Source organism: Chiloscyllium punctatum, chromosome 31, assembly GCF_047496795.1.
Source record: "Chiloscyllium punctatum isolate Juve2018m chromosome 31, sChiPun1.3, whole genome shotgun sequence".
In the NCBI taxonomy this organism is placed as follows: Eukaryota; Metazoa; Chordata; class Chondrichthyes; order Orectolobiformes; family Hemiscylliidae; genus Chiloscyllium; species Chiloscyllium punctatum.
Window position 1 is genome coordinate 71,774,827 of NC_092769.1, and position 22,286 is coordinate 71,797,112.

Sequence of the window (22,286 nt, forward strand, 5' to 3'; positions counted from 1 at the left end):
ATTTCTGTCCCTTAACCCTCAACTCCCCTGTAAGTGAAAAACCATTTCATTCAGCCTTGAATATGTTCAATGACCAGTTTCCAGTGTTCTCTCAAGTAGAAAGTTGCAAAGATTAACACTCCTTTGAGAGATGAATTTCTTTTTATTTGCATTTAGTGGGGGTCCCATTGTTTTGAATCTCTGCTCCCTAGTTCTAGACTACTCCATTAGGGGAAACATTTCTCGGTATCTACCTTGTCAACCGTCTTCAGAACTTTGTTTCAATAAAATCATCTCTCTTTATTTCCAGCTGGTAATGTTCAACCTCCATATCCTCATAACTGTTGCAGCCCAGGAATGAACTTGGTGAACCTTCTCTGAAATGATTCCAATGCAAGTATATTGCTCCTTAAAAAGGGAGACCAAACTCCAGGTACAGCCTCCGCAACACCCTATAGAGTTCTAGCAGGTTACCTTAGCAAAGTAGCTTAGAACAGCATCATCTGCTTTCAGTCCATGTCAGTAAGGCAAGTGGTTCTTTCAGTGTACTACACTGCAACAAATAATTCACATTTTGACACTTATCATGTGTGAAGCTGTGGACTTAATGTTCTGAGGCTGTGAAAATGCCAGGTTCAAAGTGGTTGAATGGTACAATGATTAAATCTTCCACTTTTACCCTCAGTTAAATCTCAGCTGGGCAGAGACCAACAATAAGATAATCCTGACTGCTAATTGAAATCACTAAGTCACTGTTCACTCTTCTGTTCAATGAGATTCTCTCCTGTTTCACATGCCAATAAGATGACAAGAAGCCCTGGGCCAGAAATTGCTCCAGACGATTTACAAATTTGGGAATATTCAGGTCGGACATTATTTTCCTTTAACAGCTGTGGTAAAGGAAACTAGATACAGTGAAACATGTCAACATGTCAATATTCTCACTGCAGCCACAACTCAGCACAGTCTTCACCAGCCTTGTTCTGAATAGATACTCCTACACAGGATGTTATTTTGATCACTGAAAATGCAGTCAGAAGCTGAGTGACTGAATATATCCAAGAACGAAATAGATTCTTGAACTACAGAGGAGTCAAGGGTTACAGAAACAAGACAGCAAAGTGAAGTTGAGGTTAAGCTTCGATCAGACACGATCTTATTTGAATGGCAGAACAAACCCCAGGGGGCATATTGCCTAGTCTAGCTCTTATTTCATATATCTTTTATGACAGTAAAGTCTATTGCCATCACAACTATCCAGTAAAATCATATACACTGTAGACAGGTGCATGCGGGAAGAAGTTTCCCATTCAAACACATACAATGGCACCTGTTTTGAATGTAAATGCAATTTGCAGTTTTGGCTATTTACTAAGTTACGGTGAATAACCTCAAAAGTAGGTCTCATAACCAGATAAAAAAAAAGTGGGTGACATTGTAGGAACTTGTCCTTTAGACTGTGGCCCCACTATTTCAGTAATATAACACTGTTTCAGCTGCAATGCTGTTACTGCTCTATAATGTTATGTTAAGAATTCCAATCCTTAGCAATGTCTTTGTTTAAGACCTCCCTCTCAGCACTGTTAATTTTACAGGATGACACAACTCAAGCCGCAGCAACAAATACCTGCTCTGCTACCTTAATTGTGTCATTTTGGGTTGCTGCTAAAATAAGGCTCCACACAGGAGTAGAAATCAAAATCCAAGTGCTCTATTAAATTGTTCAATTTTAATAAGGCATTTGCACTTGCTGTAGGATAGTACTGCCACATAATAGCATATCCTTGACTTATTTATCATGAGAGCAGAAAACGTAGAATGCCAGTTCAATCTCTCCGCGGAACAAGGTGTAGTGCCTATAAACAGCAAGACACATCACATTCTAAGCAGAAGCACGCTAAGCAAATGGCACTGCCTTGCAGCAGAATGAAATGCTGCAGATGCTTTGGTCATACCTTCCTCACCGGTAATGAATTTCTGCGCACCAGTGTTAACTGTTTTAACTCGTTCTGCCTGGACTGCGATATCTGCCTCCACCAATGTGTGCGTCTGAAGCAGGTCCTCAACACCATGCAGGTGTTTGCCATAATCTTGTGACTGCAGGCGGCTCTGAAAGAAACACTCAGAGATAAGGCTCAGTATCATAGTTGCGAGATGCATATCCATGACCAGCCTGCAGCTGTAGCATTTCCAATTCAATTACGAGCAACAGTAACACTTCTATAACATTACAGGCATATTCATAAGGCCTCCAAACATTACACAAAAACACACTTATATTTCAAAATGTTACTAACCTCAGTTAAGAATGGTGCAGATTGGAGGAATTTATAGCAATATTACAGCCAGGCACAGCTGTAACCACAAGTAGATCACCCAGTACTCAATTGCTGTAAACTGCCTACTTTTCTCGTGGCGGGGACTCACACGCTTTGTGCTGGGGGTGGGTGTGCTGTTGGACAGAGGCAGGGGTGGTGTTGGGGGCAGGGTCTCGAGCGCTGTGTGCTGCTGCAGTCTCCCGAACGGGGAGCAGACTTTAAAAACTCCGAGCCCCAGAGGAAAGGCATTTAATCGATTAACCAAATAATTGATTATCCGAATGAAGTAGTGCCTACCCATCTCGTTTGGATATTCGAGGTTCCCCTGTATTAGTTTTTTATTTCTGATTTATTTAATTCAGTTTAGATTCTTCAGCTGTAATGGTGGGATTAGAATGCATGCACCCAGTGATCTGTCCAGTAACCTAAGTTCTATGCTTACAGACACTCATATTAATGGATTTTAGGTTACTCCTTGTGGTTTTAGGATCTTCATGTCAAAATTCTTCCATTGTCTAATCTTGACCAATTCAATCATTTCCAGCAGACTACTCCAGACAAAGCTTTGATGTTACCGGATCACTGCCGTTGACCTGCTTTATCCTCCCCATCACTTCTTTCAGTTCTTGTACCCCAATTCTTTGAAGTATAACCTCGTTAATCCTATTGCCTACTCTGTCCTTCCCACAAAAGTTTCTTTGAGCCAGTGGTATATGCTTCAAGTTTCTCTTAAGCCTGGAGGTGCCCCCTCAGAATTCTTCTCACCACACTATAAAACAAATGTTGATACAGAGGTTCTTTTATACGAAGCGTGCAGTAAAGCACACAAGCTGCCCAACATGCTACCAACCTTCATATCTTCCATCCAATCCACGATGTGCAGCATTTCCTGAAACATCTTCTGCAATTCGAGATTTCTCATGAGACGTTCACGACGTGCGTGCAGCAGCTCCCGAAGGTAGTCCCACAGGCGGATAACATTGTCCTTCCTTACTGTGATGCGTTTGATGTCGTAGTAATGTTCAGCCTCCAGTTCCTTGGCTACAGCCACCACAGCCTGGACACGCTCATTATAGGCATTAATGTCTGTCTCAATGGCCTCATGCTTCCTTGTGGCAGCCTCCACTGCTGCCAGATCTATTCCAAAATTGTCCTTAAAACAAAAAAAGAAAAAAAGTTCAATTTAAAAAGAATATTGGTCCTTAGGTTTTTGCCTCTCCAAGGAGATTGCATTGGAAGGAGTGGACTGCGGGGGGAAAGGAGGAGGAAGTGTTTACTATTAATTCCATCAGACTTGGTGACTCAGTTGTCAATTTTTGCCTGTCAATTTTGAATTTCTGTGAAGAGAAATAACTGTGAATAGTTGAGTTGATGGAGGTAAATTTCACATTCCAAATTCCACTACCTTGTCGGATGCTCTGCCTCATGTACTCAACAATCAACAAAGTCAGGAAACGGCCTGATTCACATTAAATCTGAAGATTTAGGGCAGCATGGTGGCTCAGTGGTTAGCACTGCTGACTCACAGTGCCAAGGACCCAGGTTTGATTCCAGCCTCGGGTGGCTGTCTGTGTGGAGTTTGCACGTTTTCCCCATGTCTGCTTGAGTTTCCTCTGAGTGGTCAGGTTTACCCTACTGTCCAAAGATATGCAGGATAGATGGATTAGCCATGTGAAATGTAGGGTTACAGGGATAGGGTAGTGGGAGGGGGTCTTAGGTGGGATCCTCTTTGGAGGATCAGTGGGAACTCAATGTGGGGATTCTATAATTCTAAGATTCAGAGCAGAACCTCTTGACCCAGGGTAGATATAATCCTCAAATGAAGGGACATTGATGGCCACTTCTGTGAGGTAAATTGGAGCTGAAATTGAAATAGGAGCCACTGATGGACAATGTGAAATCTGAAACCCATGGTGGAGTTATAACAGCAGAGTGGAAGTAGCTTCCAAGGAAATCCCTCCCCTTCATAAATATAAGTTTACAAATACATTGCATGGGATTTTTGATAGCATGGCTGCAATGCGAAACGTGATTTTCCCCTGCAGGTAGCTCACCCTATATGTCTTGGGAGTCAGTTTAGTATCTACGCATTATGTTATCCTGGCAGGCACAATGCCCTATGTGTTTAACTGGAGCTAAAATTTCATTCACAATGTTCTACTGAGGGCTGGCATACTGCTTTCAGCATATTTGAGTTGGAGCTTGTTTGCTGTCCTTGGTGGGAACCAATATTCTGCTCAAGCAATGTTGAAAAGGCATATGTAAGGTTTAAGCAATCAGAAGTGTCAGGACACAGCTAGAGCTCTACTCTTGAGTAACAACTCTCTTGAGCACTGTCAGCTAAGGTACAGCCTCCAAATAAACAACTGCTGATTGTAAGTCATAACATTTAGAGAAAGAAAATGGAAGTACTTAGCTTGTGAAGCTGTTCCACAATTCCGTACAGATGTTTTATACAAACAAAACACCAAAGAGCACGGTGAGCAAATTAAAACTAATAACGAGTTCCACTCAAATCATTTTATTACTTTCACAGGCTGACATAGATGTGGGCCACCCGGTTTCAAATTTAGATTTTCAATGTTTGCAAGATATTTTTTCTTTTATCAGTACATATTGTGCCGCTGTGTAAGGAATTCTGGAACAAGTTCCTCTGTTGAAGAAATATGCAAATATAACAGAAATTATTTTACTTTGTGGTAAAGAAACCTTGAGGTGTCCTTTTCGAAGGTTTTCAAGATTATAAGGATAACTTTTCAAATTTGATGTAGAAAACCATTTTCTGTGACACTGGGTTCAAGTCCGAGGAGACAGAAATTAGGTGTCAGTGAGTTTAAAGGGAAGTCACACAGAATTTTTCATCCAAACTGTAAATGATCACAGGCAAGATGCTGAATCAGATAGTATAATGGGACTAACATGATGCATATAGAGGCGACAGACTCTGATGAAAATGCAGAGCTGGTACAAGATGATTTGAAAGCAGAGATTTGTCTAATTAAGTGCCTTTTTGACCCTACAAATTTTGGTATTGTTATTGGTATCAGTGCCTGAATCTGCAGGTCATGTAGTACACAATGCTCCACCTGTACTTCAGGCGGTGTCTCTGTAACAGTATAGAATTACAGGCTTTTGAGCGTGTCTGCTTTTCCTTACCTGGGAAACAAGACGTTGATTTTCACTCAGCCAGGTCTCTCTCATAGCTGCTTTGCGATCAAACCGGTGAGCAAGTTGTTCCAGTTTCTCCTGTCGGATGAGCTCAGTTCGTAAGGCTAGTTCCCTCTCATGCTCTGCTTTTTCCAGTCTTTCCCAGGCCTGGATGGGACAGAAACAAGACATAGGAGACACTCTCTCTGTGGTGAAAGCACTTATTTTCATGTACAGGTTATCATGGCTACCTGAACATTAAATATCAGAACTCACAGTAGATAAATGTACTATCTCAAGTAACAAGAACCAAACAATGCACAAAGATCTAGCAAATGGCCTGAGAACCTCAGGTGTAGACCATCTACTGATCTCACTTGAGTCATCTCTGCATGCATATGGTTGTTAAGAGAGGACAGAATCAGGTTCATTTGCAGCCGTAATCAATTAGTCCGTTAGCATTCAGTGTCCACAGTTGCATATAAGGTCTATCAGTACTGTCATATACCTTAGCTACTGTCTGAACTGAATAGTGAGATGGTTTCTTCCCTCTCAGATGGGCATAAAAGATCCCATGGCCACTACCACAAGGAAAAAGTGTCAAGTTCTCTCCTGTGTCATGTGGTGACCATCACATTGCTGTTTGCAGGATCCTGTTGTGCTTAAATTGACGGTCATATTTCCAATAGTAAAGTGGTAACCACACTTGATTTTCTTTTGAGCAATTTTGAGACACTGGAAGCAGTGAAAGGGGCCACACAGATTTAAATATTTATTTTTCTATGTATGTGCATCTGGCTTGGAAAACCGATGATGGCATCAAAAAAGAACACATGCTAGTGTCTCCCTGACATATGGATTAATGCTGGAACACTGGAAACATGGCACTTGAGGAAAGAGTTGATGCAAAATATGGCAGGTAAAATTACAGATAAGGAGCCTGCATAGCATAACATTACACAGCACTGCTGATGAGTTTGAGAAGTAGAGCCATGTTATTTATGTGCTGTCTTAAATGGAGAGTGATCCATGAAGGGATAGGCCTAAATGGCAAATGGAAAAATAGAAGAGGGGCTGAGAAATTAACAGAAACCAACTGTCTGATCTGTGCAATAAACTGCCTGCTCTCAGCTCAATGCTACTGCAGCAACAGCACTAACAGGCATGCAGAGGATTGTATGAGAGACTTCCAAATGATCCTGGTCAGCATGCAACTTTGTTCTGATCAGCTCAAAATATTTGTGCTCTTACGAGCTGGATTATTTCACCAGTTTAAGTTAATAAACTTTCCCTCTTATCCCACTGACCAGACATCCTACTCTGGATTCATGCTTTCAACACCACCTAAATATTTTGCACACACCTCGTCTACCATAGAACAGCCACAAGATGAGACATTAAAAAGAGACTCCAGCTATCCTCTCAGGGACCCAAACAAATGAAACTAGCCGTTGCTTCTAAGTGGAGCTGGGAAGCTTTCCCCAAAAGCCCGATTAAGTATTTAATCCTTGAGTGGCATCACACGAAACAGATCATCTGGTCATAATCACAAGAAAATGTCAGAAATACTCAGCATGTCAGATAGTAGCTGCAGAAAAAAACAAGGTCTATGCTTCAGGTCGAGGTGACCTGAGATCAGAACTGAGTAACTAAACTTCTAATGAAAGATCATCTCAATCTGAAACGGTAATTCCGTTTCTCTTTCTATAAATGTTGCCTTACTTAATGAGCATTTATAGCATTTTTTTGTTTTTAATTTCAGTTTTCTAGCATTGGCAATATTTTGTTTTTGCACCTGGTCATATTGTACTGCTTGCTGTGTACCAACTGACTACCGTGTGCCTTTGTTTGACAATATCAAAGGGACAAAAGAAAAGTCTTTTAGGAGGTGGTGAGGTTTTATGAGGTATTGCGTAAATAGAAGCCACTTCATTTTGCAAATTTTCGTTCCCTCATAGCAATGATGCAGGAGACTGAGTGGTTTATGAAGCCAAGGAGAAGCAATAGCCACAAAAATCAAATCAGGAAAACCGGACAATGTGTTGAATCATCATTCAGATGAGAAATTAAGCCATTTGCAGTAGTGATTCAATGCCAATCCTGCACTCTACATTTTATTGTACATTTAGTTGATCATAAAGCCACAAGCAGGGTTTGTCACCTTGTTAATATCGGAGATCAGTTTGCCTTCTCGTGGTATATAGACTTTCTGGTTGTTAGCTCTCATTTTGCTTTGAATAGTGAAAAGTAGCACCTCTAGATTGCCTTTCTCTGTAAACCTGTCAAACAAAACATCACAAGAATTTCACTTTTCCGGCTCTTACTGATTCAGTAGTCTGAGGTCAATAAGGACACAAATAAACTGCATCAGTTAGTTTCAATTCTATTTACCAATAAAAATTTCAACCTCATCAAGAGTTATAATACAATAGGGGATGGGTGGAGGGGTAAATCGCAATTTACAAGTGATACACCCTAAAGTCAACAGAAAGGAAAATCAAACAAAGGTGGATATTGGTTGCCAATCCACTACAGACCATTTGACACACCCTGCTGAACTTAAAAACACTGCTTAGCAAGAAGTCTCTATTCCTTTTCAAATCTGAAATAAATAGTTTGGTATATGGATTCCAAAGATCCAGCTAATGTTCTGGAAGCACAAGTATAAATTGTACCATGGCAGCTGGTAGAAATTAAATTCAAATGAAAATCTGGAATTCAAAGCTCATCCCAGTAATGGTGGCCATGAGAACAATCATGAATTGTCATAAAACCATTTAAATTCACTAATGTAGTGCAGGGAAGGAGAACCAGGAGCCTTTATGTGAATTCAAGGAACTTGTAAACAAATGGAAGTGAGCCCACAGAACCAAATGAAAAAAATGTGGCCAGTTCCCAACCGAAGCAATTTCCCCTACATTCTGCAACACCCTTCCAAATGCTACATCGGGTTTCTGCTCAGTGCTTTGTTTGAATCTTGGGCCTACATCACTGCAGAGTAGTACTATTTCAGCTGCAAGGGTTTCCACTGGTGAACTCCTAAGTTTCAAGTGTCTCCAGTGGCAGATCAAGCCAGGTTCAGGTGAGATGCGCCCATAAAAGGAGGGAAAATCATCCCTTGCTGTACTGTCCTGCACTTTCCAACAGTAATAATCTTCATAGACCCACACTGTCTGAGAACAGACTGCAGTTTATTTCCCTCTTCCCTTCATTTGGAAAAGATGTATCAAGCAGGTGATGTTGCATAAGAAGGTAATGACTCTAAGCCAAAAAATAATAGCATGCAACATATATATCAAAATTAGGGCTATAACCTTCCTGGTTTCTGCCTGAGTCAGAAAGCAGGAGCGTTTGGAGATGGGATTCCTTGGCATATAAAGATAGGAAATTCTGTTGGATCTTAAGGTTTCCAGACAGCTGATTGGTTGTTCACAGATTCTACCAGGATCCAGAATGGGGGAAAATCACAACTACTACAAACTATTTGCATAATCTTGCGATCAACACACTCGTTTGAAATGAATCCAAGTAAAACTGTATGTTGTTAGGCAATCTTGAAAACAGATGTAACATTTCACTCTCCAGGCCTGTCCTTTTGATATTACCAAGCTACTGTCATGACAACAAAGTGTGAATAGCCACTTCATGGAACTGAATCTGAGCTGCTTGGAAATCTTTGCTTCTTGTCCCTCAGAGGGAGGCCAGATTATCAAGGTCATGAAACTCTTGCTGGCTTGCTTCCTCTCTGTCCCAAAAAAGCACTTTTGACAATTCTAAATTGTGATGATGAAAATGGGACAGTTAGATAGAGTCACAGAGATGTACAGCATGGAGACAGACCTTTTGGTCCAACTTGTCCAGGCCAACCAGATTTCCTAAATTAATCTAGTCCCATTTGCCAGCATTTGGCCTATATCCATCTAAAACCTTCCTATTCACATATCCATCCAGATGCCTTTTAAATGCTGTAAATGCACCATCACTACCCACTTTCTCTGACAATTCATTCCATACATGCACCACCCTCTGCATGAGAAAGTTGCCCCTCAGGTCCCTTTCAAATCTTTTCCCTGATATGAGGGATCGAAACTTAGAATGGGGGGAGACAAACCACAGGCCAGAGGCTCCCCACCTTTTGAAACCAGACCCTCAGTGTCCTTTGCTCGGCCTTCACCTTCCTCTGTCCCATTTTCCCTCAATCATAAGTGGGGATGTTCCCGATTAATTCCAGCCTCGGGCGATTGTCTGTGTGGAGTTTGCACATTCTCCCCATGTCTGCGTAGGTTCCTCCGGATGCTCCCACTGTGCAAAGATGTGCAGGTCAAGTGAATTGGCTATGCTAAATTGCCCATAGTGTTAGGTGCATTAGTCAGAGGGAAATGGGTCTGGGTGGGTTACTCTTTGGAGGGTCAGTGTGGACTGGTTGGGCAGAAGGGCCTGTTTCCACACTGTAGGGAATCTAATCTAATCTAAATTGTACAATGTTCAGGACCGTTCACAACTGCTCAGATACTGAGGCAGTTCATGTTCAAAAGCAACAAGCCTGGACAATTATCTAGGCAGGGGCTGACAAGTGGCAAGTAACATTTGTGCCACACAAACGCCAGGCTATGACCATTTCCAATCAGAGAGAATCTCTCCCCAACTATCAATATCCTGTTGGTTAACATCTCTAACAAGAGAAAATCTCACCAATGTCCCTTGACATTCTTGTAAACTCTTAATATATACAGGTTCCACAGCCAAAATATAACTGATATTGAGCAGCTCGGGGCAGCTTACTTACTTAGGTGGTTTCTCTACAGTGCGGTATGTGTTGAATGCCTGAAGTTGATTCTGAACCCCATTCAGTGAGTTTGCTAGTTTGCGATCATTGAGTGTAATGATGGTGTGTTCAATCCACTGCAGGAGGTCAGAGGCAAGAGTTTCATACTTGTCAATCATGTTGTCTGCCTCAATTGCATAATCCAGCACCTGGGACAACACAAAAACACAATTCATCAGTGCATGGAGATCATAGAAAGAATATGTCAAAATGACTGACTAAAACAATAAAATGGGTGACGACTTCTACATTAATTCTCACATTTAAACAAAAATGTGTCACAAAACAAAGCACATCTCATATTGAACCACAAGAACAGAAAATGTTCTCTGTGCATAATTAACTGTGACCTCAGCATTAAGGGTGCTATGCCTTATTTGTGTACCTTGACTGAAAGAAGGGGTAGGAAACAACCAGGGCTCTCCACATTATGAATACTCAGAGAAGAGGATTGACTCCAATGTGGCTAGCCCTAAGTGAGTTAATAACGTCATGACAGAAGATATGGGATGACAGCAGCATAATAGTAGTGCTATTGGATTTGTAATCTAGAAGTCTAGGCTAATGATCTGCAAATAAGGGTTCAAATCCACTAAGGTAGCCAGTGGAATTTGAATTCAGTCAATAAATCTGAAATATAAAACAAGTTTCAGCAATGGAGACCGTAACAGCAAGCATTGATTGTTGTATAAACCCATCTGGTTCACTGACGCTGTTTGGTGATGACAGCATGCAACATCAGACCCCACTACAACGTGGGTGGGTGACTCTTAACTTTCTAGCAAGCTGTAGACCAAGGGCAATTGGAGATGGGCATTAAATTCTGGTCTTGTCAACTGCCTAATCAAAGGGAAGATGTTTTTTTAAAAACTCATAGAGTTGCACTACATTAAGAAGTTCATCCCTCAAGAGAAGAGAGAAAATAAGATCAAATGTAGCAGTTAACACAACAGTATTGCAGGAAAAAGACCGTATTTGACAAAAACATTTGTTTGTAGTCGGGATTTGTTATGATTAGTGTCTTTGTTAACATTACAGTACTCTACAGTACCTTCCCAATACGTTTCCCTTCTACTGCGAGTGCCTTCATCTTAGAGAAGTAGTGATAATATGTAGCAACATAAGTGATGATTGATTTTTCATCAGGCTGGTCCACGCTGACATCTGGAAACCAAAAAAATTAGGTTAATGTGGATCCACATTTTGCTAAATGCATCACACAGCAAATCTTCAGCATCAAGTCTGCAATTCAATACCATAAAATGGCATCGTGACGTCAATTGCAATATTTAGAATCAAGGAATTTCTGTTTGTGACAGTGTGTAACTGCTCAACAAATTCCTATCATGTTCCAGTCAGTGGTTTTAACGGAAAATTCAGCTAATTTCTAAACACTGCTCTCTCCCATACTTTTTAAAAACCAAAAACCTCAAGTGAAGGGTTGAGGATACTATTGAAGCTGACAAGACAAAGAAAAAATTAAATTAATTTACGGTGCTTTACTTGAATGCATGGAGTATTCAGAACAAGGTAAAAGATTTAAAGCACAAATAGAGATTAATGGGTATACTTTTATAGCCATTATAGAGATATAGTTACAAGGAGACCAAAGAAATGAACTAAATTTTCATGTGTATGCCATCTTTTGAAAGGACAGCCAGGAAGGCAAGGATGGCAGGTAGCTTTGTTACTACAATGTGGGATAAGTTTAGTGGGTTCTGCTATAAAGTGGTAGTTGCATTCTAGTGCAACCCTGTGTTTTAAGAAAATCACATAATAGCAGCACCATTTAAACTAATGGGGCCAGAATCATGTTTTATCTAATACATTCTTTAAAAGTTCACACTTTAGAAACAGTGTCCCCAATTCATCAATTGTGTTATAGCAAATTCACATTAACACACGCATTGTAACAGAACAATCTGTATGATAGCAAGAAATAATCTTGTGTCAGGAGATGTAGAATCCAACTCAGTAGAGGTAAAAAATAACTAAGGGAAGAAGGAACAGGTGGAAGTACAGGAAGTCCCCAGGTTACGAACAAGTTCCGTTTTTCTGCTGTTCGTAAGCTGAATTCATGTCTAAGTCGGAAGAGATACGGGCTAATTAGACTGTCCATTCATTAGGATGAAACATTGCATGTAACTCGGATTTTTAAAATTAATTTGTAAAAATGAGAAGCCAGAGGTCAATCGTAAGGTCAGAGCGTTCGTAAGTCGGACATTCGTAACCCGAGGACTTCCTGTACTCCACAGGATACCCAATAGCAGTTATACTGTAGGACAGGGAGTAAATCAGGAGATTATCAGGATATGTTTTTAAAAAAATGTACACTAATCATGGCTGATTTCCATCTACATGTAAATTAGGAAAATCTCATCCATGAAAAAATATACTGGCATTGGTGACAGTCCAGAAAAGGTTCACTAGGTTAATCCTCATTGGAGTTTAGAAGAATGAATCTGAGGCAACATTGGAAGTTCTTTGGAGCCTTGACTAGGTATATGCTGAGAGGCTGTTTCCCCTTCTGAGAAAGCCTCAGTCTAGAGGACATAACCTCAGATTAAGAAGACACTCATTTAAGACCGAAATGAAGAGAAATGTCTTCTGGGGGTAGTAAATCTAGCGAATTATTTCCAAAAGAGGGCTGTAGAGGCTCTGTCATTATGTATATTTAAAGCTAAGATAGATATTATGGAGAAAAGGCAGGAAAATGGAGTTGAGGATTATGAGATCAACCTCATTGAAAAGCTGAGCAGACTTGACAGGCCGCACTGGTGAGAGTGACGCTACTGAGAGGTTACAAACCCTTAAATTATCACCAAAGTTATTTATCACCTTCTCCTCAACAGGCCATTGACTTGTTCCTTGATCTCATCACCGTCCCAACCAATGAGGAACCATTTGGCATCAACTCAATACTCCTCTCCACTCGCTTAATTAGCAGTTCTCCTGCTTTTCAACCAGAAAATGGTATGCTTTCAAGTTCCACTACTTAAGCACAAAAATTCAAGGTTGACACTCCAGTGGACAACTGAAAGAGTGCTGGGCTGTTGGAGATGCTGTCCTTCAAATAAGATGTTAAACTATTAAATATCTGCCCTGTCAGGTGGATGAGAAATATTCTGTGGGACTAGCTTGAAGAGAATCAGGGGAGTTTGGCCACGTGTGCTAAGTTACATTTTATTCGAAGCGAAATGGAAGTCTTTTGGAACAAATGGTGAACTGAAGCTACCAGGTACCCATCCAGATTTTTCAACATCTAGCTTGTTTGATGCATTTGTTAAGATCAGCAGCTGAATATTAGTGAGATGCACCACAACTTAGGTAGGATATGCTATATTGACCTTGGAGGGAGTAAAAACTAGGTCCACAACAATGATGCCTGGACTTCAGGGATAAATTATCAGGAAACATTATATAAGTTAGGCCTGTATTCTCTAGAATTTAGTAGGTTAAGGGGTGATCTAATTGAAGTCTTCAAGATATTAACAGGAAAAGACAGGGTAGATAAAGATAAACTATTTTGATTGGTTGCAGATTCTAGAACGAAGGGCATAAACTAAAAATTAGGGCCAGACCATTCAAGAGAGATGTTAAGAAGCACTTCTACACACAAAGGGTGGTGGAGGTTGGAACTCTCTTCTACAAATAGCAGTTGATGTTAGATCATTTGTTAATTTTAAATCTGAGGTGGGAAATTTTTTGTTAAGCAAATGCATTAAGGGATACGGGCCAAAGGCACGTGAATACATAGTTAGGCCATAGATCAGCTACAACCTCACTGACTGGCAGAAGACGCTCAAGGGGCTAAATGGCCTACTCTTGCTCCTATAAGTTGTGCTGTTAACAAGGTGTTTAATAATCCCTTTAACTACCAACCCACTCCTACCTAACAAGAAACTTGCCTCGCTGCTTATCAAAAGTCTAAAAGCTAGTGAGATGCTCCCAATATCAAGAGGCCTCACCGGACTTCTCGCCCAATTCTGCCAAAATCTCACTTTAGTCTGTGGACTAATAAAAACAAGGCTTTAAACCAAGGAGACCATCCAAAGAGACAGCTGGAATTTTAAAAATCATGTTCATTAGAGCACATTGTAACTTGCTTATAAAGTTTCATTTTCCTGGTACGTTCAGCAAAAAGCCAAAAAGTCATGTGGGCAAGCTCATAATGAAAAAAATATGCAAAATCAGAACTGAAAGTTGACTATGCAGCCCCACAAGAAGGGTTAGATTTCTGAAGTTAAAGAAAACTGCTTGACAACAACACTCTAATTGGCTCCTGGCCAGGTAACCATAGCTTGTGTGGGCCAATGGAACCACCTAACCTGCAAAGAGAAAGCACTGAAAAATCTGCATTTTTATAAAAATCTACTGCAATTCTGGTCTCCCTACTATAGGAAATATTTCGTGAAACTTGAAAGGGTTCAGAAAAGATTTACAAGAATGTTACCAGGATTGGAGGGAGAGGCTGAATTGGCTGGGGCTATTATCCCTGGAACGTCGGAGGCTGAGGGGTGGCATTATAGAGATTTATAAAATCATAAGGAGCATGGATAGGGTGAACAGCCAAGGTCTTTTCTCCAGCGTAGGGGAGTCCAAAACTAGAGGACATAGGTTTAAAGTAAGAAGGGCAAGATTTAAAAGGAATCTAAGGGCCAACTTTTTCATGCAGACGGTGATACATGTATGGAGTGAACTGCCAGAGGACATAGTGGAGGCTAGTACAATTACAACATTTAAAAGTCATCTAGATGGTTTTGGAGAAGGAAAGGTTTAGAGGGATATGGGCCAAATTCTGGTAAACAGGATTAGATTAATTTAGGATATTTGGTCAGCATGGACAAGTTGGACTGAAGGGTCTGTTTCTGTGCTATACATCTCTATGACTCTATGCAATTCAAAAGTATTTTGGAACATCCTGTGATCATGAATAATTCAACATAAATGCAAGTGTTCTTCTCTAAATAGATGGCTTAATTTAATTGTTTTTTTAGATTCATTCATGGGATGTGGATGTCATTGGCCAGTTTTACTATCCATCCCTAATCACTCCAGGGAAGGTGGCAGTGGTGAGCTACCTTCTAGGACCAATATAGAATGTTACCCACAATACTATTAGGAAGGGAACTCCAGGAATTTGATCCAGTGACAGTGAAGCATCAACAAATATAGTTTCAAGTCAACACAGTCTGTGGCTTGGAGGGGTACTCACAGATGGTGATCCCATGCATCTGCTGCCCTTGTCCCTCTTGGTGGTAGTGGTTGCAGGTTTGGAAGGTGCTGAAGGAGGAGACTTGGTGAATGGAGGAAGCATGAGTGTCATAGAGATTATTTAAATTCTCTTTTGTTGAGATAGTCATTGCCTCGCATTTGCATGGCCTGAGTATGACGTGTCACTTATCAACCTCAGCCTGGAAGTTATCCAGATCTTGCTGTTTCAGTATCTGAGGAGTTACAAATGGTTCTGAACATTGTTCATTCATCAATGAACAATCCCATTTCTGACATCGTGACAGTGAAGTTATTGTTGAAACAGCCAAAATGGATTGGGCCTAGGACACTACCCATACCTAATGTGTCAAAAGCCACAAAAACTAAATGCACAACACAAGGCGCTAACTACTTCATTAGATTCTCCAAAGTTTTAATGTACACCAATTAAATCCAATCTATCACAAACATTACAATCAAGTCTTTGCCTGCATTTGTGTCCTTAAATACCTTCAGGATCCAGCAGTTTGGTGAGTCCCAGCTGCTGCTCTGCCACATTGAAAGCATTTTGTAAGTTGTAGTGAGCATTTGACTTCTTTAGTCTGTCAAAATCAATCAGATCCGGCCTGAAACAAAGAACAAAGAAAAAAATAGTCCTTATCAAATTAAAAGAACGAGGCTGACATCACCAGACAAAATCAGATTCCATGTGGGCAAGGCCAGACTAAAAAGAAACAATATGTGAAATGAGGGTTCCCCAGAAGTGTGTTTTGCCATTCCACAATATCATGGCTAATCTTTGACTTTTTTAATAGGACGTGACCAACAATGGTGAAGTCAGCATTTGAACCGAGTATCTTGTTAGATCATTACAGTCAATCATATTGCTGTGGCTCTGGAGCCAAATATAGGCCAGACCAGATAAGGACAGATTTCCTTCCTTAAAGGACATTATTCAACCAGATGGATTTTGACAAGTGATGATGGCGTTGTTGCATCATTATTCAATTTCAGGTGTGTTAATAATTCAATTCAAATTTCACCAGCTTCTGTGGTTGCATCTGAATTTATATCCCCAAGATCTGAGTTTATAGCTTACTAGTTCAGTGACATTAATCTATTGTCTCCCTACTTCCTGACTTAATTCCACATCCCTGGATTTCCTTGATCTTTTATTCTAACATCAATTTATGATACATTTTAATTATGTAATCACTGGAACAGATCCTAGTGGATTGTAAACCTGGAAGAGAGTATTGGAATCAGAGTTTGACATCAAAAAATGTGGAGCAGTTGATTCAACAGGTAATCATACAGTGTCTACCATCTTCATAGACCAAAAGGTCCTGAGATTCAACTTCCCCTCTGTGCAATTTTGTTTCCACAGGGAATGTTTCCTACAATCCAGTTGGAAAGTATGAGTATCTATAGCAATTTCTATTTTTGTTTCAGATTTCTAAAATCCACATTTCTTGGTTTTATTTATTGAAAAATCATAAACTGGTTTTAATGATACTATAAAATCTATCTTAAGAAAACAATAATAGCGTGGAAAGCATTCTGTACCTTTGATTTAACACTGGCACTTATTATACAAGCTGTTGGATAATGTTATCTTGAAGCATTCAATTCTGTTAAAATCTCTCCAAAGTCTGAAGATATGATAAGATACCTGTGTTTGTGGACAATTGCATTGAAGGCCAGTCCATCCCTCCAGCTTGTGGTGAAGTTGTGAACATTAACATTCGGATATCTGCAAAACACAAATGAACAACCAAAAGTGTTGAAGAGTTCAAATTTAGTGCTAGACCATGTCCAATTTTGTTTGATGGTGGTGGTGATGATGATGGGTGGTGAGTGATGGTGAGTGGGTGGGGTGGGGGGAAGAAGAAAGAAGGAATTGAGAAATGACAAGCTAAAAGCACTTTTTCACACAGTGGATAATGTGGGATACTCTCTGAGCAGGTACCTGAATAGGCAGTGAATAGATTCTCTGATCAATAACTGTAATAAATTCAATCTTGTCACCTGACTGGAGGCATTCAAGTGAAAGAGCAAGCATATGTTTCGTAGAGCTGGGGTCAGGTTAGGAATGGACGAAGAGAGAGAACCAAAATGTTTACACAATTGCCTGTTCAAAATCTATTATGAAAAGCACAAGAATCCAGCTAACCAGCAATTGGTGGACAAAGGGGAGGCGCTATCAGAAATGTTAAAGTCTCCAGAACATCAACTGTGTTGAGTTATAGGCAGAGACTGGATAGCCTGGGCCTTTTTTCACTGGAACATAGGAAGCTAAGGGCTGACCTTAACTCATGAGGGCTGTAGATAAGGTGAAAAGCAGGTGTCTTTTCCCTAGAGTGGGGGATTTCAAGACCATGCACTGAATGAACACACTGACAAAGAGATTGGATTCCGTCACCCTGTGAGAGGTCTTTAGAGCTTGGGTTTCTATGTGACAGTTGTCATAGAATCATACAACACAGAAATAGACTCTTCGGTCCAACCAGTCCATGCCGACCATATCACAAACTAATATGGTCCCACCTGCCTGCACTTGGCCCATATTCCTCCAAACATTTCTTATACATATACTTATCTAAATGTTTTTTAAATGTTGTAATTGTGTCCGTATCCACCACTTCCTCTGAAAGTTCATTCCACAGATAAACCACTCTCTGTATAATAAAAATGCCCCCATGTCTTTTTAAAATCTTTCTCCTCAAACCTTAAAAATATGCAACTTAGTCAGTAACTTGCATAATATATTTTATGGAATCATAGAATTCCTATAGAGTGAAAGGAGGTCATTTGGCCTATCAAGTCCACACCAACCCTCCACACAGCCTCCCACCCAGAACCACACTCCTAGACTATCGCTGGAATTCTGCATTTCTCATGACCAACCCATCTAGTCTGCACATTCTTGGATTCTATGGGCAATATAGCATGGCCAATCCACCTTAACCTGCACATCTTTGAACTGTGGGAGGAAACCAGAGCACCCAGGAAAAACCCATGCAGACACAGGGACAATGTACAAGTTCCACACAGACGGTCACCCGAGCTGGAATCGAAACCAGGTCCCTGGCACTGTGAAGCCTTTGTTAATGAATTTCTGATATAAGTGGTATTTTGTACAGGGAGGAACACTTGACTATCCAGCGACAGTCAACCACCCACTGAGCAAGTGTAGCATAATTGATACAGTGAAGGCTTGTTATGTTCCAACAGAGGGCCTCAGCTTCAAACACAGAAGAGCATTCAAAGTAGACATTTATAAACACGGACTTTAATAAAATGATGTACGCTAAACAATGATTTCTTGGTCAGATGTTGATTAGACTCTATGCATTTCAAGCACTGTCTGTTTTTCATCCATATGTGTACTTTGCAGGACTTGTCACTTTATTCCCTTTGGCAATTTTCCAATTCTGCTTACCCTGCTGTCTTCATTTGGCACCAGAGCAGAAGTGCATCTTTGGCAGATTTCTTTTCCTTGTTATCCTCTGTTTCAACACTGATATCCTGGATCTTTTGAAACAAAAGCCTTGATAAGTAAAATACATACGCATGACCAAGGACTGTGTAACTTACTCCAAATAAAGCAAATCATTATTAAGGCTTTAAGATAACCCCAAACACTGTCTCACTTTGGAAAGATCATTTGCCATTATGTTGTAACTGCAAATGCATTGTGAGTCAGTGCCTTCAGTAGAGATTTTTAATTTCGTGATGAGGGCAAAAAGAGTGAGAGAGAGAGAGAGACAGAGACTGAAATTATGGTAGTTTTTCAGTCCAGGGGCAGCTACACCCAGTTTATTCAAAACAAGGAAAACAAGCATAAGGTAAAGCAAGCAGCTGCATTATTAAATTCCTCCAATAAAGCAGGGAAAATGTTGTGGGGGTGCTTGATTTAAACATGTTTTTGACATAGATATTTCTGATAAAGAACAATGAAAGATGATCACAATATATGCGTGGAATCTCTGAGTTAAATAGACTGTAACCCTTTGCTGCCTCTAGAAAATCACTTCCACAACATAAGAGTCTGTCCTGCTTCTTATTTGTTGTTTAGTCCAAGTTCTGCTGAATTATTCACTTTTGCCTTTGTTTCCTCCAGACTTGGTTATTCCAAAGTTCTCTTGGCTTGCCTCCTATTTCCCACATTCTGTAAGCTTCATCTCATACAAAATTCTATCATAAGACCATAAGAAATAGGAATAGGAGTAGGCCTTTTGAAACCTCAGACCTGCTCCACCATTCATAGGATTATGGCGTATCTGACATTCTTCACATCTACTTTTCTGCCTTTCCCCATAAATCCTTGATTCCCCTACTGATCAAAGAATCTACTGCAGCCTTAAATATGCACTACAATTCTGCCTCCACAGTTCTCTGTGACAAGGAGTGTCAAAGACTTGCAATGCACTGAGAGAAGAAATTCCTCCTCATCTCAGAATTGATTGCTCTTTATTTTGAGACTATGCCCTCTGGACCTAGTCTCTCCCGCGAGGGTAACATCCTCTCATTTACCCTGTGAAGCCCCTTAAAATTCCTCACGTTCCAATATGCTCATCTCTCATTCTTCTAAATTCCAATGAACAGAGTCCCAACCCGTTCAAGCTTTGCTCATAAGACAATCCCTCCATACCAGGGATCATACAAGTGAACATTTTCTGAACTGCCTTCAGTGAAATGCTATCTTTCCTTAAATTAGGGGGCCAAAACAGTTCATAGTACTTCAAATGTAGTTTCACCAGTACCTTGTACAGTTGCAGAAAGACTTCCCTACTCTTATATCCCAACCTCCTTGAAATAGCACATTCCTAATGAAGGGCTTATGCCCGAAATGTCGACTCTCCTGCTCCTCGGATGCTGCCTGACCTGCTGTGCTTTTCGACTCTGACTCTCCAGTATCTGCAATCCTCACTTGCTCTCAGGCATTTCATTGGCCTTCCTGATTACATGCTGTACCTGTGTTCTAGTTTTGTGTGTTTCATAGATAAATATGCCCACATCCCCTTGTATCTCAACTTTCTGCAGATTCTCTCCTTTTAAATAACATTGTTCTTCCAAAATGAACAATTTTACATTTCCCACATTACTCCATTGGTTGGCTTTATTCTGGCCCATAATTGTCTCTGTTCACTTTTACGCTTGTATTTGCTGACATAAGTTAATGTGTCCTTTTGTGAGGAACAGTATAACTATAGGTGATGAATAGAAGATGGTCATCAACAAATTTAATATGAGAATTTGGAAACTTCTTCACTCAAATGTGGAGAGAACTTGGAATTTGCAGTCATACAGACTGGCTAATCTGATTTAAAGGGAAACTAGACAATCATACATGGAGATGTTATGAAGGCAGATTTAGACCAGAAGAGATGGAAAGAGGCTTTAGTGTAGCATAAACGTCTGCATGGGCTGGTTGGACCAAATGCCCTATGTAATTGGAATGTGCCATTCACTCACTACTAATAAATAATTTGAAAAAACCTATCTTGATGTGACAACTGCTGCACAAAGTACCTGAAATCGAAGGATGATGGTCCATATTAAGCCCAGAGTAAGCCGATGGTTCCCATCCACAATGTCATGTGAGCCCATGTTTTCCAGATGGACTTTCTGCTCTTTCAAGAATTGCAAGGCCTTATCCACATTTTCTAAACAGTGAATCCGCATCCGTCCTTTCGTGGGTTTGGGCTGGAAATAGAAACAAACAGCTTGAGTTAATATCATAACAGGTCACTACTTAAGTCTAGCAACTCATCGCAATTCAGTCATTTGCACGGAACACATGTTTATCAAGAAAAACTTATTTAGACGATGCACCACAAAGCACTGTCTGGAGATCAAGCCATTCATGTATCATGTGGGAGGTGGCTGATCCCATTGTGAATGGCAGTGACCACATCTGCAACAAGTGTTGGTTGCTGGAAGAACTCCGGCTCAGAGATGACGATCTGGAATCTGAGCTTCAAACATTGCCGCACATCTGGGAGGGGGAGAGTTACCTGCACGCTTTGTTTCAGGAGGCAGTCACACCTGGTAGATTAAGTAATTCAAATTCAGTTAGTGATCAGGGACAACAGGGTGTGACTGCAAGTGAGGCAAGTAGGGGGATCCTGAGTGGAGGAGCCTCAGCTGTTGACCTTATCCAAGAGGTATGTATTGCTTGCTCCCTGTGTGGATGAAGAAAAGGGCTTTGGGGAGGTAGAGCCAGCTGACCACGGCACCTTAGTGCAGAAGGCCATCCAAGAAGGGGGAACTAAAAGACAAGTGGTAGTTATAGGGGATTCTGTAATTTGGGGGATACATAGTATCATTTGCAAGCTGGATCGGGAGAACAGCATGGTGTGTTGTCTGGCCGGTGCTCGGATGCAGGAAATCTCTGACTGGCTTGAAAGGATATTGAAGCGGGAGGGGAGGATCCAGTTCTTGTAGTCCATGTTGGGACTAACAACATAGGCAAAGCTAGAATGGAAGATCTATTTGGGAGTCATCAAGCACTTGGAACAAAATGAAGAAACAGGTCCTCAAGGGTTACAATCTCTGGATGACAACCCGAGCCACGTGCAAATTGATTTAGGGATAAGAAAATTAGGGAAGTAAACACATGGTTCAGGGAGTGATGTTGGAAAGAGGGGTTCCATTTCATGGGGCATTAGCATCAGTTTTGGAACCGGGAGGACCTGCACCGATGAGATAGTCTCCATCTGAACCGATTTGGAACGAGTGTTCGAACGAAAAGGATAAATAGGGTGGTCACTAGGAAACTAGTGAGTCGGAGGGGAGAG

The 22,286-nt window shown here is 40.7% G+C and overlaps 1 protein-coding gene across 10 annotated transcripts in view; it reads right to left on the reverse strand.

The window, feature by feature from the left end:
* Nucleotides 1-22,286, reverse strand: part of LOC140457050 (spectrin beta chain, non-erythrocytic 1-like) — a 300,358-nt gene that overhangs the window by 50,367 nt on the left and 227,705 nt on the right. For 9 of the 10 annotated variants that reach the window (XM_072550997.1, XM_072551001.1, XM_072550992.1 and 6 more), the window contains 10 exons: nucleotides 21,019-21,192; nucleotides 18,926-19,017; nucleotides 17,156-17,236; nucleotides 15,994-16,109; nucleotides 11,321-11,433; nucleotides 10,231-10,418; nucleotides 7,606-7,723; nucleotides 5,454-5,612; nucleotides 3,148-3,450; nucleotides 1,935-2,088 (listed from right to left, as the gene is read on the reverse strand). In XM_072550997.1, coding sequence (XP_072407098.1) covers nucleotides 1,935-2,088; nucleotides 3,148-3,450; nucleotides 5,454-5,612; nucleotides 7,606-7,723; nucleotides 10,231-10,418; nucleotides 11,321-11,433; nucleotides 15,994-16,109; nucleotides 17,156-17,236; nucleotides 18,926-19,017; nucleotides 21,019-21,192 — 1,498 coding nt within the window. The remainder of the gene's footprint in view (nucleotides 1-1,934; nucleotides 2,089-3,147; nucleotides 3,451-5,453; nucleotides 5,613-7,605; nucleotides 7,724-10,230; nucleotides 10,419-11,320; nucleotides 11,434-15,993; nucleotides 16,110-17,155; nucleotides 17,237-18,925; nucleotides 19,018-21,018; nucleotides 21,193-22,286) is intronic. The other variant, XM_072550996.1, reaches the window with a different exon arrangement.